Here is a 17,194-nt window from a genome sequence, read left to right as displayed (position 1 = left end):
GTTGTCCCCTAAACTTCATGTCTCCCCCCATAGGGCACAGTGTCCCCTGGGACCTCCCCTTGTCTTCTGGTTCTGTTGTCATCATTGAACCTGGTGTCCCCACTTGGGGTCCTGCTGTCATCCCTGAGTCCTGTGTCCCCTGGGGCCGCTGTCCCTTGGATCCAATGCCTCCCCCCGTGTGCTCCAGTGCCCCCCCCCCCGGTGCTGCTGTCACCCTGGGGTCTTGTGCCACCCCTGGACCCTCAGTCCTGCTGTGTCCATACCCACTTGGACCATCATCCCTCCAGGACCCGTTCCAATATCCCCCATTGTATCCCCTATCCCCTCTTTGGGCTCAGTGTCCCTTAGTCACAGTTGCTCCTTACCATGACTTGTACCTCCTCCTGTGCCCAGTATCCTTTAGGACCCCATAACCCCCAAGCCCAGTGTCTCCCTTGGTCTAGGGATCCCCTGGAGCCGACCCCAGCCCCACGCACTGCCCCCTACCCAAGACCCCATAGGGATACCCGGAGGCGGAGCCTCACTCTTGGCTCCGCCCCCTTTCATTCAAGCCACGCCCCCTTTCATTCAAGCCACGCACCCAGCGACACGTGTCGTAAGCTCCGCCCGTTTCTCTTAGCCACGCCCACTTTGCGTTAAGCCCCGCCCCCTTACGTTAAGCCCCGCCCACAACCGGTCCTGGTAGCGATTTCCTGTTCCGGGGCGCCCTGAGGTGAGTGCCGGTGTCGGTGTTTCGTGGGGTCCCGGTACTTCCGGGGTGACCGGGAGATCCCGGATCGTTCCCGTCGGCCATGGCGAATCACCTCCGCTTCATCGGCCGAACCGTCATGGTGCAGAACGGCAACGTAGATGCGGCCTATGGGGCGCTGAGCAGGTGAGGGCCTAAAGTTGGGCCTGGACGGGGGGCGCTGAGGGGTGGGACTGAAGGGAGTTCATACCCCCCCCATCCCCTATGTCCTCCCATTGACTTGCATTGGCTGCTCCATAGAAGCTCAGGGCCCCATTTGTGGCCTTGGAATGGGAGATTCCCATAGGACAGCAGTGGCAGAGCCTCAGTGCCATCTGAATGAGGCCTCGATGCTCTGCCCTGCTGCTCATTGGGGCTGTGAAGTCAAGGGCAGGTGATTATGGCCATAAAGTGCTGCCCCAGGGGCATCCCTATATGACTATGTGCTCCATTGTACTCTATGGCACATCACAGTGCATCCCTATATGACTATGTGCTCCATTGTACTCTATGGCACATCACAGTGCATCCCTATATGACTATGTGCTCCATTGTACTCTATGGCACATCACAGTGCTCTCACAGTGCTTCATTGTGCTGTGGGGTGACCTACAGGCTTCCTAGAGGCCTTTTGGGACCCTTCTGTTTACTCTCGAGCACCCTAAATAGTGCCCAGAGCTCTCCAGTTTGCTCTATGGCCAAAAAGTGCAGCCCCAGGGGCATCCCTATGTGCTCCAGTGTACTCTATGGCACACCACAGTGCTCTCAGAGTCCTTCATAGTGCTGTAGGGTGTCCTACAGGCTTCCTGGGGGCCTTTTGGGACCCTTCTGTTTGGTCTCGAGCACCCTAAATTGCACCCAGAGCTCTCCAGTTTGCTCTAAGGCACTCTGCAGGCTTTCTGCTGATCCCAAATGCCTGACAAGTGCACCCTAAACAACTCCTAGAGCTCTCACTGCTGTTTTGAGGTCTTGCAGCACAATGCTGGTGTTAGGTTGCTTCAAGGCCAGGCTTTTCCTATGCATCCCCAGGGCCATCCCTATGTGCTTTAATGTATTCTATGGCACCTTCCTCCTTATTGCAGCCCACTCTTGGTTGCATTCTTATGGAGTCAGAAGCACTTGCAGAGCTGCAGTGACTTCAGCTTCCAGCAGCAGAAGGATTGCTTTGAGTCCTTGCAACCTCACACATGCAGTGAGGAAGAACGAGAACAGAATGCAACAGCTGTAAAGTTTGGGAGCAGACAGCAGATCTTTGCATTGCGCTGCCATACTCAGGGATCTCTGCAGGGCTCGGCATGGAGGAAAGAAGCTCATTTATTGTGGGGTGGGCAGGGAGAACAAGAAGTGATAATGAGGTTTAATCTTGTAATGCAAAGCTTCAGCAGGCAGAAGGGGCAGCAAAAGGGGGAGATATAAAGGCTGGATAAAGGACAATTAGAAGCAGAAGGGGCAGCGAAAGGGGGAGATATAAAGGCTGGATAAAGGACAATTAGAAGCAGAAGGGTCAGTGAAAGGGGGAGATTTAAAGGCTGGATAAAGGCCATTAGAAGCAGCTGGGCAGTGTTAGGAAGTGGCCATGAGGGAGGAGGAAGATGTTGACCTGCAGAATCAAACTCTATAATCCAGAGATGGGTTATAAAGCAGGTATGTTTATTCCAGCGTTGCGCAGCGCCGGGTGCAAGGGGGATAGCTCCACCAAACATGCACACCGACTTGTAAAATCGTGACACAAACTTAATACATAGTCAATGATTTCTCAGAATTCTGATGCATATTCAATGATTTCTTAGGCTTCTAATACATAGTCAATAGTTCTAGGAATTCTGATACACATTCAATAGCTCTTTAGCATGCAGACCCCCTCTTGTTCTTATCAGAGGAAATGCAACTCCTCATCCGTGAGGTCTCAATCCTTATCTGCATCCTCCCTGCTCTCCCACAGAATCACAGAATGACCCGGGTTGGAAGGGACCTCAAGGATCATGTAGTTCCAATCCCCTGCCTAGCAGGGCCACCAAACATACACCTTTACTAGATCAGGTTGCCCAGGGCCCCATCCAACCTGGCCTTGAACACCTCCAAGGACAGGGCATCCACAACCTCCCTGGGCAGCCTGTTCCAGGCTCCCAAGCCCCTTGTTTCTTTTACTTGTTACCTTTAAGTTTCTTTTACTTCTTTCTCTAAACTACCTTTCAGTTTCTTGCTTTACTGTTCAATGTGACTGATGTTCTCCCCCCACAGGATCCTGTCTCAGGACGGCATTGTTGAATCGGTGAAGCAGGGGCGGTACTATGAGAAGCCGTGTCGCAAGAGGCAGCGCTTGGCTTATGAAGCGTGCAGGCGTGTGTACAACACTGAGATGGCCCGCAAGATCTCCTTCCTCGCCCGCAAGAGTCGCATGGACCCATGGCTGGGCTGCTAACGGGGTTACAGCCGTCTGTCTGCACGGCCGTCTGTCCTTTGGGTGCTGCTGCTGTTAATAAATGCTGTGTGCAGCGCTCTGCTTCAGCCACGCTCGGGTGTTATGGTCGGGGGTGGGGGGAGAAGCGCTGGGTTTTGGGTTCTGGGTGGTGTTAATGGGCCGGGCTGGTTCCATGGGCCGGGCTGGTTCCATGTGCCCGTGGTGCCGCCCGCCCCCACGTGGTTATTTCCCGCCACGCGGGGCGCGCCTTTTCCACCGGTTTCCCGCGCTCTCGTGTCACGTGAGCAAAGCGCGCGGCTTCACTTCCTTCCTTCCATTCTTTCCCGGCAGCCCTCAGGCGGGCGGGACGCGCATGCGCAAAAAGATCCCCGCAGCCATTTCCGCTTCCGCCCCGACGTGCCGTCGCCGTCAGGCCCGTTGTCGCCGTCCGGGCCCGGGGCCTGCGGGGGCCGCGCCCCGCCGCGGTGAGAGGCCTCGGGGAGGAGGGGAGGGAGCGGCTGAGGGGAACGGGGGGAGGAAGGACCGTGAAGGAGCGGATCTGAGGGGACTCGGGGCCCGGCCGTGACGCGGGGTTGCGGGGCGAGGCCAGGCCCCTCCGCTTGGGCCCAACGGGAGCGTTGAGTTGATGCGCTTAAATCCGGGGCTGAGGTTGGGGCTGAGGTTCGGGGTTGGGGTTCAATTAACTCATAACGTTAATTAGAGCCGTTAATTGAAGAGGATCCCTTCAGGAGTTGTGGGAGCTGCCGGGGAACCGAAGGGCTGCGGTTGTTGTGGTCTCAGCATCACGTTAACCGTGTTTTGGGAAGCACCGGAGGGATGTTGACAATAGAAGGACACGGGGAAATAGTTTGGAGTTAAAAGAGGGAAGATTTAGGTTGGATGTTGGGGGAAGTTCTTCACTAGGAGAGTGGTGAGGCCCTGGAACAGGCTGCACAGGGAGGTTGTGGATGCCCCGTCCTTGGAGGTGTTCAAGGCCAGGTTGGACGGGGCCATGGGCAACCTGATCTGTGGGGTCTCTATGGGGATCTATAGGGTCTCTGGGGTCTTTATGGGGATCTATGGGGTCTCTATGGGGTCCATAGGGTCTCTGTGGGGTCTCTATGGGGGATCTATGGGGTCTCTGGGGTTTCTATGGGGATCTATGGGGTCTCTGTGGGGATCTATGGAGTCTCCTGGGCAACCTGATCTAGTAACTGTGTGTGTATGGTGGCCCTGCCAGGTAGGGGGTTGGAACTACATGATCCTTGAGGTCCCTTCCAACCCAGGTCATTCTGTGATTCTGTGGGGTTTATGGAGTCTCTATGGGGATCTATTGGGATCTATGGGGTCTTTGGGGTCTCTGTGGGGTTATTGGGGGTTATATGAGGTTATATGGGGTTATGGGGTCTCTATGGGGTTATGGGGTGGATATGGGGCCTCTATGGGGTTAATGGGGTCTATTGTGGGTTGGAACTACATGATCCTTGAGGTCCCTTCCAACCTGGGTCATTCTGTGATTCTATGGAGGGATGAGGGTCAGTGGGTGCCTCCATGTGGGTGTTACCTGCCCGTTTTCTGCTCCTCTTACGCCCTCAAAGTCCCATAGAGCTCCCAGCACCGACGGCTGTAGGAGCGGCCCAATGATACTGATATGGGGGGGGGAGGGAAATACTATTGGAGCGGCTGCTCTTCTTTCTCCGTCCTCGTTAATTGCAGAAGTTGAAGAGGAACGTGAAGTTTAAGCCAAGTGTGAATTAATCCTGTTTAGCCTTTCTGAGCAAGCATGCAGAAAGCTGTAACGCATCAGCAGTGCTGATATGGCATAGTAATCAGTTATCTTGATGCATCTTGACGCTCAATTAACCTCACCTTGAAGTATTACCTGCTTCCAAGCCTGGACTTAATGATGAATTACTGTAATGATGCCCCTTTGGGCTGTATCTGATGCTCCTTTTTAATGTATCTCATTGAAACCTGCTGTAAAAGAATACAGGGCTGCAAGCTGTGTCCAGCCTTCTCCCTATGGATCATTAGGAGCTTCCCAGCTGATGCTTCAGCCCCTTTGCTGCTCTTTCAGATCCTTCTCTTGGCTGTTTTTCAGTCTCTAACTTGAGAAGCTCTTTGTTACCACATCCAGGATCTTTGCTCTCAGCTTTAGTGATGATAAGTGTATTTTGGATGCTGTTTGCTCTCATTTTAAGGTAAAGGCTCCACAAGGTTTCTCCCATGGGCATGAAATGTTGAGGTCAAACATATTTCCTTAAGAAGATTTTCTCCTGTTTCCAGATAAAGGAGACTTGGTTTCCAAATCAGATTAGTGCCTGGCTACGTAATTAAACATTATTGCATCCGCTTCATTGCAGCTTGTGTTAAAGAACTGCTAACGATTAACGGTGGGAAATTATTGTCTTGAGTCTGATTTGGAATTGGATTCAGTAGGAGCCAACAGGGCAGCAGTGCTGATCTGCTGCTTCATTTAAGCAGCAAACACAAAGGTAGTCAGGCATGTGCTGATTGTTAAGTATCAGTAAACCTAAATGAGATTGAGTTCCCCCTGGTCATTATAAGGGAGGCAGCCTAGAGCTGGGAGTGTGCTCGGAGTTGTATGGGAACCTTATGGGAATGGGAAGAACTCGAGGTGATCCAAGTGTGTGTGAGATGTTGCTGTATGTGTTTAAGGTGTTGTTGTACATGAAAAGCTTCTACTTGTGCTCCTGGAAGTGGTTTGTGGGGCATCTCTAAGTGGGCTGGCGTGAGTGTAGCTGACAGCTGATTCAGGCTGTGTTAGCAGGAGAAACCACGGGCTGAAGCAACACCAAGACCAAGCTTTTCTCCTCCTGTGTGTGAGAATCTTAGAATTATAGGTTGGATGTTAGGGGGAAGTTCTTCACTAGGAGAGTGGTTAGGCCCTGGAACAGGCTGCCTAGGGAGGTTGTGGATGCCCCGTCCTTGGAGGTGTTCAAGGCCAGGTTGGACGGGGCCCTGGGCAACCTGATCTGTGGGGTCTCGATGTGGATCTGTGGGGTCTCCTGGGCAACCTGATCTAGTAAATGTGGATGTTTGGTGGCCCTGCCAGGCAGGGGATTGGAACTACATGATCCTTGAGGTCCCTTCCAACCCGGGTCATTCTGTGATTCTGTAATCTGTGTGTGGAAGTGGATCCTGATTTACAGCAACTGGAACATGCTTGCCTTGCATTCTCCCAGTTCCCTTAAAGGAAGGGTGCTCTTGTGCTGGTCGGGGTTAGGACATTCTGCACTTCATTTCTGCATAAAACCCATGAGCAGAGTTTCTCTTCTCACAGTTTGATGTTGCATCTTGTCTGTTCTTTACTCCTGTGTTGCTCGTGTAATTTTAGCACATGTTTTAAAAACAAGGGAGTAAAAATAACCTCCAGGAGTTTTCACCAGCTGCAAGCCCTGTCTTCAATGCAACAAAACAACGATCATCTGATGCTTTGTCTTATTAATCTCTTCTTGTCCTGTTTGCTTTCTTGACAGGTACGAGCAAGAGAACTGAGCTCAGCTACGAGCAAAAATGTCGCTCTCCAAAAGGGAATTGGATGAGCTGAAGCCATGGATCGAGAAGACAGTGAAACGAGTGCTGGGTTTCTCCGAGCCCACTGTGGTCACTGCAGCACTGAACTGTGTTGGGAAGGGCATGGACAAGAAGAAAGCAGCTGGTATGTCACACAGCCCTGAGCTTGTGTCGGAAGCAGTCAGGCCCTTTGGCAGAAAGAAATGTATATAACATGCAGACAAAAACCAGATTCTGTTATGAAATGAAAGAGTGTGTGTTGGCATCCCCCATTTCTAGACACTGTGTTATGTTTGAAGCGGCCTCAGATCAAGTTTATGCTCTTTCCCTCCATCTATGGGAGGCTGAGCCTGTGCTGCTGGTGTGTAAATGCATGACAGGTTGTGGTTTCATTGCCACTCAAGGCTGTCAGTGTCTGGGAGATGGATGCCATCTGTGTTGATCTGGAGGCAGATTTGTTCAACACAAGCTTTTATGCTTAAAACCAAAGCTAAACAAACCCTGGAGCTCTCACATTCATCTCTGTGCACAGTGATAGGGGTAACAACTGACAGCCTCAGTGAGGCAGAGGTAAATATGTGCAGGTGAGACAAGTTCAAAAGCTTTGGGATGTACTGCAGAAACTTAATCTAGTGGAGGTCTGGACTCCAGTACAGTGAATTTAAACTCCTTACTGCAGGATGTCCTTTTGTTTGCCCTTTTTCTTAACTCTGGATGTCAGCATCTGCAGATCCCAGAGGCTTCCTGAGCCCTGATTGCAGGCTCCAGTGCATTAGTTGGGTTGAAGCTGTGTTTAAATATTGTTTTGTGGCTTTGCAGAGGTCTCTGTGAGTTCTCCCACTCATCCTGAGCTGTGAATTCTGCCATTGACACAACTTCTCTTCTTTCTCAGACCATCTCAAGCCCTTTCTTGATGACTCCACCCTGCGATTTGTGGACAAGCTTTTTGAAGCAGTGGAGGAAGGGCGAAGCTCCAGGCACTCAAAATCCAACAGTGACCGGAATCGAAAGCGAGAGCTAAAGGTGAGTCCAGGACTGATTATTGATTGTGGTTTATTGTTGTTTGGTGGCTTTGGAGGCAGCACTGGTACTCTGTCACACTTTCCTCTTCCAGAGAGGTACATCTTGTAATGCTTAAAGTTCAAGAGAAAAGACCCTTCTCCATGATGAAGTGTGTGAGCCTTTACCTTTCAGTTCTCTTTGCCTTCACACCAGGTAGCAGAACGCTGTCCTTGGTGGTGTCCGAGGTGGAAGCCTGAGCTTTTGGTTTCTTTAACAATCTCTGCTAGGCTTGTGCAACGAAGAATCTCAGATAGCAGGGCTCCATATCTGCTTCCTCTCCTACTCATGACTGTTGCATTTGGCAGTATTGACTCTTGACTGCCTTGCAAATTGGGGTAGTGTGTCCCACCTCACAGTAACTTCTCATTCCTCTTCCTTGCTCTGATGAGCAATGTTTCAATCTGCCAGCTGACGGTGCCCTTTTGCAAGTGAATGGGTGAGTGATCTGATAGGTTTTCATTCTCTTTTCCATCTGGAATCCACAGAGGGCAATTGTTGGCAACTTCTTCCCCCGCCACCATAGCATAAGGCTGATTACAGCAGGGATGTAATAGTTCTTTGGTGTTTCTCCCACCTAACGCTTGTCTGGGATGGGGAAGGCTCATGCATCCAAACCTGTTTTCACTTCCTTTGTTCTCTTGAAGACTTTACTGGCCACCTTCTGGAAATCCATTTTTTTCATCACTCGCATACTGAGTTTAAAAGTGGCTACTCTACATGCTGCTCCCTGCTTACAAAGTAAGTTTCCTTTGACTTTTTCTCTGAGGTTCCTATGTTATGGTAAACTGTATTGCTCTGTAAGTTTGTTTAGTCAGCACCTGAGCTCAGTTATAATCCTTTTCAGGTTTCAGTTTATCCCTCCTCAGATGTGTTGGGAGACTGCTGCCTTCGCTCCCCATTTTCTATTAGAAACTTGTTTTTTTTCCTCTCACTCTCTGAAGGGGGTTTTAATACCTGCCAGAGAAGGGCCTCCTCTGGATCTCAGATACATTCATCCTTTAAAGAACAGTGTGTTTAAGCAGTTTCTATCCTGCCTGTTTCAGTACAGCAGCAGCAGTGCAACCTCATTCATTGATCTGGAGAGGGCTGGATTTTGGGTCTCCCAGTGAATGTTATAGCTTAAAGGACTACAGGTTTCTGCAGCTTTCTTGAACAGTGATGCCAATAAGCATCTACCAAATGTTTCTGTTCTGTGGTTCCACTTTAATTTGGGTTTTAGCCTGGTACACACACTTGTCATGCCACGCTGCCACTATAAAGCAAGATTTTGACTAGGCTGTTTTTCTGCTAGCTGTGCCCCCTCAATGCTTTTGCTTTTGACCTCTTGTGGATATGGAAGAGAGATAGTAACATCATGCATTGTATTGCTGCATAGTACTCTGTGGTGATAAGACCTCCTGCCACAGCATTATAGGGAGATTTGTACTGTCCTGTGGCACTGCTAACATGCACAGATCCCACACTTCTTCAGAAGTTAAATTCAGAGTTAACATGTTATTGCACCTGGCTTCAAACTGTCTTGTCCTCTCATCTTCCTTGTGGCAGTGGCCAGTGCACTGCAGAACAGGGGGAGGGGAGGGAGCAGCATCCTGTTGCAGCCTGGCAAGCTGTCTCACACTGCACATTGAGGCAGGGATGTGGCTGGGTGTGGGGTTGGTGACTTTTCTCCAGTGAAACACCTGCTTGGGTATCCTACATGACCACAGATAGTTGATGGTGTTCTTGGCTTCTAAACTGACCCAAAGCAGGCCTGGGATGCAGCAGAGCAGACCTATCCTCATCTCTTGGCTCCTGGTATGGAGACAGGCATCCAACCTGCCTTTCTCATCAGCTCCTGTCTCTGGAATTACATCTTGGAGATCCTTTGTCAAGATCTGTCCTCACCCTTTTGTAGAGTGAAATGGTTAATTGAGGCTGTCAGATCCTGATCCTGCATAGAATGAATTTTCCCACCACCACTTCATGTCTCAGAGTTGAATTTATACTTACACACTTAGCTCTATAGCATCAGGAAGTGAAATAATTCAGGATGGTACTTTCTAGTCATATTAGATGTCTTCAGCATTCCACCCAGCCTTTCTTCTCTCTCTGGTTAACTCTTGTGGGGTAGGTCATTGCTTGGGAAGTTTCAGGAACTAAAACGTAATGGTTTACACACTTTATACTATGGGCAAGTCCTTTCTCTTGAACTTGTAGGTTTTCCAAGAAGTACCTGTCTCTGGATGAGGATGTGTCCTTGTAGAATATGAACCATTATAGTGAAGAAGGGATTTCAACTAACGCTTACAACCGGTTTGTATATTTTCATTTCCAATAACGCTCTCACACACAATGCAGGAACACAATTGCATGGACAAATCCAGTTCACCATACACAAAACTGGCACTGACTAAATGAAATCCATAACCACCAACAACACAAGCTGGGGAGTGCTTGAATGGCACGGAACTCTGTGTGAAGCACACTTTTCTTTTTGGGAGATGGACACTTAATGCATTAAGTCCATCAGTGAGATCAGTCCTCCACTTGCTCTCTGAGCTGTGCTTCTTAAAAGCAACTTAGCTCTGGCTCAGAGCTGGATCCTACTGGATCAGGCTGTAAGGAGATGCTGTGGGTATCTCCCTGCCTCCAGGGTTTGGGACTGTGTTCTCCCTTTGGTCAGAACACAGTAGGATGGGAGCAGCTTTTGTTTTCACCCCCTCTGAAGTTGACTGAAAATACAAGTACCCTTAAGACCTGGTCACGCTAAGGTGTACAGGCTTTCTCCACCTCTCTGAGTAGCTGAGTGAGATCTTACATCTCCTCAATTCCTAATATCCCATGACCACATAAGAAAGCAATGGTGGCTTTTACACAGGTGTATCCCTGGAGTGTCTCCTGTTCTTTAAACTGCTGGATGGATCATCATTGATGCTTCTTTTGTGGGGAACCAGGGCACAGACTTCATGTGGGACTACCAGTTAGGGCAACCTGTGAGTGCCACCCTGGAAACTCAGACACTGCACTGCTGACCTTTCAGTGCTGGATTTGATTCTCATGGTGGTTTCTTGTCCCAAAACAGTGTTGATGATGGAAATTCTTAGCTTTTAATCACTTTTGTTTCTCTCTCCTTTTACCTCAGGATGTTTTTGGTGATGACTCTGAGGTATCCAAAGAATCTTCCGGTGTCAAGAAACGGCGCATACCACGATTTGAGGAGGTTGAGGATGAGCCTGAAGTTATTCCAGGCCCGCCATCAGAAAGCCCAGGAATGCTGACCAAGCTGCAGGTCAGTCTGACAGGGCTGTGTTACATCAGCTCTGTCTCCAGAACAGTGCTGTCTACCTCTGAGATCTCGAATCCTGATACAGTTAAATGTTTGTTTTATCCTGATTCACAAGCTGTGAAAGCAAATGGCAAGCTGCTTTTGGCCATCCTTTGTTTGCTGCAGTTGCTGCCCATCTTCTTTTCACAAAGCTCACTGCCTCTTATGCACTGGGCTAATGACAACATGGAGTCTTTAAGTGGGGAAAGTTTGGATGTTCACTTATAACCTGCAGTAACCAAGAGGAGAAAGTCTTAGTACCTGCACTGTTAGATTCCCTTCCTACAGCCAGCAGTCATCAGTTAAAGCAGCTTGATACAATTCTATTCTCATTAAGCTGCCTTGAGCTCATTTGCAGCTGTAAAAGGGCGCTGGTGACCTTTTCCCTCTTTCCAATAAAGTGGAGAAAAATTCACCATCCAATTTTGTTTCCACAGATCAAACAGATGATGGAAGCAGCCACCCGGCAGATCGAAGAGAGGAAAAAGCAGCTGAGCTTCATCAGTCCTCCAACACCACAGGTAGCTGCTGGATGCTGTGTAGCACACGGCTATGATGTGTTGACCTGAGTCTGTTAGAACAGCTGTGTAACAAAAAGTCATTTCTCTATCAACAGCCAAAAATTTCTTCTTCATCCCAATCGGAACGTCTCCCCATCGGCAACACGATCCAGCCCTCCCAGGCAGCAACCTTCATGAATGATGCCATTGAGAAGGCCAGGAAAGCTGCCGAGCTGCAGGCCCGAATTCAGGCTCAGTTGGCCTTGAAACCAGGGCTTATTGGCAATGCCAACATGGTGGGGCTGGCCAATTTGCACGCCATGGGGATCGCACCGCCGTGAGTAGCTGCTGTTTTTCTGAATGCTAATCCTGACAATGGAAGCTCCAGAGTGTTAATAGAAGGTGTAGCCAAAGGGTTTCCCCTATGCACCATCATTTCTAGCAGCTCTTTAGTGGCTGCTGAGGGAATGGATATGTTACAGAAGTGAAATGGAGGTTACTCCTGCCCTGAGTAACACTCAACTTCTCTGTACGTGAGATTTGAGTCCTTTCTGGCCTTGTAGATGAGAACTGAACAGTGCAAAGAAGCCATTTACAACATTTTCATGAGTTAAGAGGTCTGGTGCTTGCTATGGGAATATGGTTCTCAGTCCCTCTGAATTAATGCTAAAATCACACTGTAATGTCTTTGTTTTGCCACCAGGAAGGTAGAATTGAAGGATCAGACAAAGCCTACGCCACTGATCTTGGATGAACAAGGCCGAACTGTTGATGCGACTGGTAAAGAGATTGAATTGACTCACCGCATGCCAACCCTAAAAGCAAACATCAGAGCTGTGAAGAGAGAGCAGTTCAAACAGCAGCTTAAAGAAAAGCCCTCGGAAGATATGGAATCCAACACTTACTTTGACCCCCGGGTCTCCATAACCCCAGCCCAGCGTCAGAAACGCACCTTTAAGTTCCATGAAAAAGGCAAATTTGAGAAAATTGCCCAGAGGTTGCGAACGAAGGTATTTGAGGTCTTGCCATGCTAACTGACAGCACAGAAATGAGGGTTTGGTACAGGATAGGAGTTGATTCTCCTTTCCTGGGATGTGAAGGGAGCTGTGTTCACTTGATAAGAAGCTTTTTTGGTAAAGTCACACGTTGCTTTTTTTGTTAACGTTGTTCTTTATTGAAAAGGCAGATTTCCAAATGAGAATAGATTTGTGGAAGGCGCTTCCTCACTTGATAAAAGACAAAATCTGGTGGTTTGTTGTTCTGATTTGGCAAAGGATTTGGAAAATACCAAAGAGAATTGATAGTTCTCTGGCCAAGTCATCCTTCTACAGAAGTGGTCGCATTAGGGGTGTAGATTGAAAAAAATCTTGGTAAACTGCCCAAATATGTGGGGAAAATGGGAGAGAAGAGCTTCATTATGCAGAAAATCCCAGGGATGTGATGCCCAGAGAGACATTATTTGGGTTTCATTCTGTGCTCCAAGAAGGCTCAGTAATAACACCCAATTTTTAGCAAGTTTATTAGTAAAAGCACTTCATCATCTTGATTTGTGAGGTTTTCTCTGTGGTTTGCTTCAGATTTAAGCATATACATTTACATATTGGAAGATGCAAACATGCTACGCTTTTCCTGAAGCTGTGCTATTTGGGAATGACTTTTATGTGCCACTTTCCTCTCTTTGTTCTCAGGCTCAACTAGAAAAGCTGCAGGCGGAGATCTCTCAGGCTGCCAGAAAGACAGGAATACACACTTCTACCAAGTTGGCTCTTATTACCCCTAAAAAGGAGCTGAAGGAAGGGGAGATCCCAGAGATAGAGTGGTGGGACTCATACATCATCCCTAACGGCCTTGATCTGTAAGTGTTTTATGTACCAAGCTTGGACTGTTCTGCAGGAGGGAACTCTGGGAGTTTCTTGGGGATAATATGGGGCTTTCTGGTGCACTTTAGGCTGGACACATCTCCATGTGCTATTGAATTCTGCCACAGTCCCTGAGATACAGGCAGGCACTGGGTTTGCTCCCAGGTCTCTTCAGGGGTGTTGGTAGGCAGCTGCCCTTCTTCGAAGGCAGCATTCCTCCAGGGACTGAGCAGGTGACTGCCTTGCAGTCAGGGTGATTGTTTGGCCCGAGGTTGGTTGTGTGCTTTCTCAAGCACAGCTACAGGTTACTCACAAGTCTCATTCACATTTGAGCTGTGGCAAGCCTGTCTCTTAACTGAAATGTGTGTGGGTATTCCACCAGGGGTCATATCTATGCTGCATGCCTCTGTTTGATGCTTTGGGTAGAGGTTTGTGCATGTCAAATATCTGCCGTGATTTGTCCAAGGGAAGTGTTATTTTTTTTCCATGGCTTGTGTTTAAGGGAATGCAGGAATCCAGGCTGGGAGGTTTGCAATGATGCCCAACTCTCTCCTTTCTAGAAAAGGCGGAACATCTTCAAAGAAAGATGAATACTTTGGAATCACAAACCTCGTGGAGCACCCAGCACAGCTTAACCCACCAGGTACTGCCCTGTAGCACTCTGGTCTCAGACTATGCCCAATCTGGTTGACTAGATATAAAATACTCCATAAGGCTGACACTAGGCAGGGTGAACCAGCATGCTTGCCTCAGGCAACTGACTGTTGTGTCTCTTATCCTTGTGTAAAGTTAAGGAATCATATGAAAGTAAATATGAAAGTTCTGCAAAAACATCCAGAACTGAGAGGGGAGAGTTTCTGTCTGGTTTTCAAAAGGTTGGCATAACATTTGTTTTTATCTTGGCCTTGTTTCTCTTTGCAGTGGACAGTGACACACCAGTGACCTTGGGTGTTTATTTAACTAAGAAAGAGCAGAAGAAGTTACGGCGACAGACTCGGAGAGAAGCCCAGAAGGAGCTACAGGAGAAAGTCAGGCTGGGCCTGATGCCACCTCCAGAGCCCAAAGGTAAGTAACAGCTACAGAATGCAGAGAGCTGGGCTGATGCAGGCTGTTAGCTGTCAAACTGGGAATGTGGTTGGGAATTGCAGCAGGAGCCCATATAAGCATATGAACGTGCTGGGTGTATCTGTGAGATCTGACAGTTCTTCTCACATTTTCCTTGCAGTAAGAATTTCAAACTTGATGCGAGTATTGGGGACAGAAGCGGTTCAGGACCCAACAAAAGTCGAAGCTCATGTTAGAGCACAGATGGCAAAGAGACAGAAGTAGGTGGCCTGCTATACTATCTTGTTGTTGCTTGTCCTTTCTGAATGGATTTTGTGATGGTGCCACATTTGTTCCTAGAGAAGTAAGTTCCAGAACCGATGTAGCAAAGCAAGAGCAGTTTGATTTGTATGTTTGTTTGCGTGTGTTGCTCTTGCAGTTTATTTCAGCTGTCTTGAATGAACCCTCAAGGCACTGAGTGGGGATTTGGGTCTGTGTGATCAATTTTTGGCATTGGAGACTGACTTGTACCCTGTGTTAAATGAGTTTCCTACTGTGATGATGATTGATGTGACAGTTGCTAGCAATGAACACATTTAGGGAAGAATTGAACTGGTGACTGAATTAAAAGTGCCTTTGTGCTCAATTCAGGAATCTGGGTAGGATTTGGAGCTGTTTGGGGATACATTCTATACTTAAAGATTGAAGGATCCATTTCAGTGTGGTAACAGGTACATTGTAGGGCTGTATTTTTGCTTATTGCTGTGTCTTGTTTTTGTATCCAGAGCTCACGAAGAAGCAAATGCTGCAAGAAAACTGACAGCAGAGCAACGAAAAGCAAAGAAGATTAAAAAGCTCAAAGAAGATGTTTCACAGGGAGTTCACATAGCTGTGTATAGGTGAGCATGTAGGATGTGTGCTCCTGATGGATGTTTGTCCTTATGTCAGTTTATAAATAGGCCTAAGAAATGCCCTATAGAAACATGTGGCACTAAGGAGGAGAGTCCTTTAGCCTCCTTGATGGATTGATGTGCAGAAATCTTCAGAGAATTTCAAGATCTTAAACAATAGCTCTGCTCTTCCACAAACAGCTGTTTCTTATCCTGTCCTTAGGGTCAGAAACTTGAGCAATCCAGCAAAGAAATTCAAAATCGAGGCGAATGCTGGCCAGCTGTACTTAACAGGAGTGGTGGTTCTACACAAAGATGTCAACGTGGTCGTGGTAGAAGGAGGTGAGGATTGTTAAGGCGGGTTTTGGTCACAGCATGATGTTCATAGGTTGCTTTTGCAAAGATCACCTGTGTGTGAAAATAACAGCCAGAGGATTACGGAAGAAAAAGGAAGTAAGGAGGCACTTTGAAACTCCCTTCATTTTAAGTACAGGGGAAAGCACTGCAAGCCAGATAGAAATAAACAGAACGTTTGATGTTGATGGAAAATGCATTTGATTTAAATCATTGCATCCGTTCAGAGTCCAGTGCAGTTACTCACACTTTGGCTGGAAGGGCCTGGCTGTGCTGTACTTGTGTCTGATCAGCTGAGCATGCTCTGAAAGGCTTACTTGTGTGTTTGTTGTTCTTCTGCCTTTTAAAGTCTCCTAAAAACATGAGGGTTAAGGACCTTTGTGAATGTAAGTCTCAATTCTCTCCCCAGGCCCGAAAGCACAGAAGAAATTCAAACGTCTTATGCTTCATCGAATAAAATGGGATGAACAAACATCAAACACCAAGGGAGAAGGTAAGCATTAAACCCTGTGGGGAAGGAGGTGGTAACAGATGATGTTGTAGCCATTGGGTTGGTTGAGCAGTGGTGGTTCTGCAGGACTAGAATTTGTTGTTGCTGTTTCTATTCCAGATGATGACGAGTCTGATGAGGAGTCTGTTAAGAAAACAAACAAATGCTCTCTGGTTTGGGAGGTGAGTGGGCAGAGTTCTGGTTTGCTGGGAGTTCTGGGGGCTTAGGAAAGGCACAGGTTAACCCTGCCTGATAGAATGGCTGCTTTGTATGGAAGGGAAGTCTACTGATCTGAATTGAACTGTACAGTTCTTAAGCTATAGCAGAATTACACAGTGTGGGGTAGATACTCCAAACCTCTTGCAGCAGTTGGGTTAATTGCTTGTTGACCTGTAAAAAACATTTATTCTCAGTTTTATTTCAGTTACTTTCTCCCCATAGACTTGTGGAAATGAGTCCCCTTTTCTCTTCCAGGGCACGGCAAAGGATCGAAGCTTTGGCGAAATGAAATTTAAGCAGTGCCCCACTGAAAACATGGCACGGGAGCACTTTAAAAAGCACGGAGCAGAGCACTACTGGGACCTGGCTCTGAGTGAATCCGTGCTGGAATCCACAGACTGAGGGTGATGCTGCCCCCGGCACCCCCCCCCCTCCCTTTCTTCGTTTGAGAACGAATACCTCGTGGGAACTTGAACGACCCCCTTCCTCCCCCTCCGGTCTCAGTACAGCGAAGTATGATTAAAAGAAATATTTTTTAAAGCAAATCACTTAACAATTTGTTTTTCTGGATACGTTCAGCTCCTGGAGGAGGTGTGAACCTGTTGGCTGCCCCCCCCCAAGCCCACACTGTAGGGAATCTGACCTGGGAATGTGACCTTCTATGGAAAGAATTGTTATGGAGCTGAAGGGGAGAAGTTGTTTTCTATGCTCTTTGTGTCCCTTCAGGTACGAAGGTCTCAGGGCTGTGCTGGGAGGTGTGGGGGGGCACAGGGGGTCTGTGTGGGGCAGCACAGGGGACAGGGGAGG

The 17,194-nt window shown here is 48.2% G+C and overlaps 2 protein-coding genes across 5 annotated transcripts; both read left to right on the top strand.

The window, feature by feature from the left end:
* The first annotated feature begins 686 nt into the window (after positions 1-686).
* MRPS21 (mitochondrial ribosomal protein S21) lies at positions 687-3,231 on the top strand. The gene is made up of 2 exons (XM_015884600.3): positions 687-874; positions 2,969-3,231. The coding sequence occupies exons 1-2, from the start codon at positions 792-794 to the stop codon at positions 3,147-3,149; spliced, it is 264 nt and encodes an 87-aa protein (XP_015740086.1). The 5' UTR covers positions 687-791; the 3' UTR covers positions 3,150-3,231.
* Positions 3,232-3,519: 288 nt separating this feature from the next.
* PRPF3 (pre-mRNA processing factor 3) lies at positions 3,520-16,932 on the top strand. 4 transcript variants are annotated; one of them, XM_085524581.1, is made up of 18 exons: positions 3,520-3,613; positions 6,629-6,810; positions 7,558-7,688; positions 8,372-8,465; positions 9,924-10,019; positions 10,849-10,995; positions 11,469-11,552; positions 11,648-11,868; positions 12,235-12,541; positions 13,220-13,386; positions 13,951-14,033; positions 14,312-14,455; positions 14,616-14,715; positions 15,220-15,333; positions 15,548-15,666; positions 16,088-16,171; positions 16,289-16,350; positions 16,643-16,932. In XM_085524581.1, the coding sequence occupies exons 6-18, from the start codon at positions 10,978-10,980 to the stop codon at positions 16,787-16,789; spliced, it is 1,650 nt and encodes a 549-aa protein (XP_085380707.1). In that variant the 5' UTR covers positions 3,520-3,613; positions 6,629-6,810; positions 7,558-7,688; positions 8,372-8,465; positions 9,924-10,019; positions 10,849-10,977; the 3' UTR covers positions 16,790-16,932. The 4 variants fall into 4 exon arrangements, 3 of the variants coding, with proteins under 3 accessions (XP_085380707.1, XP_015740079.1, XP_015740078.1); XM_015884593.2 differs by lacking the exon at positions 8,372-8,465; XR_014937498.1 differs by lacking the exons at positions 8,372-8,465; positions 9,924-10,019 and having other exon boundaries at positions 13,893-14,033.
* Positions 16,933-17,194: the final 262 nt, after the last annotated feature.

Source organism: Coturnix japonica, chromosome 27, assembly GCF_054131305.1.
Source record: "Coturnix japonica strain WE chromosome 27, WE-NBRP24, whole genome shotgun sequence".
Classification (NCBI taxonomy): Eukaryota; Metazoa; Chordata; class Aves; order Galliformes; family Phasianidae; genus Coturnix; species Coturnix japonica.
Note: the sequence above shows the minus strand (reverse complement) of the source record. Positions and strands in the feature narration are given on the sequence as shown.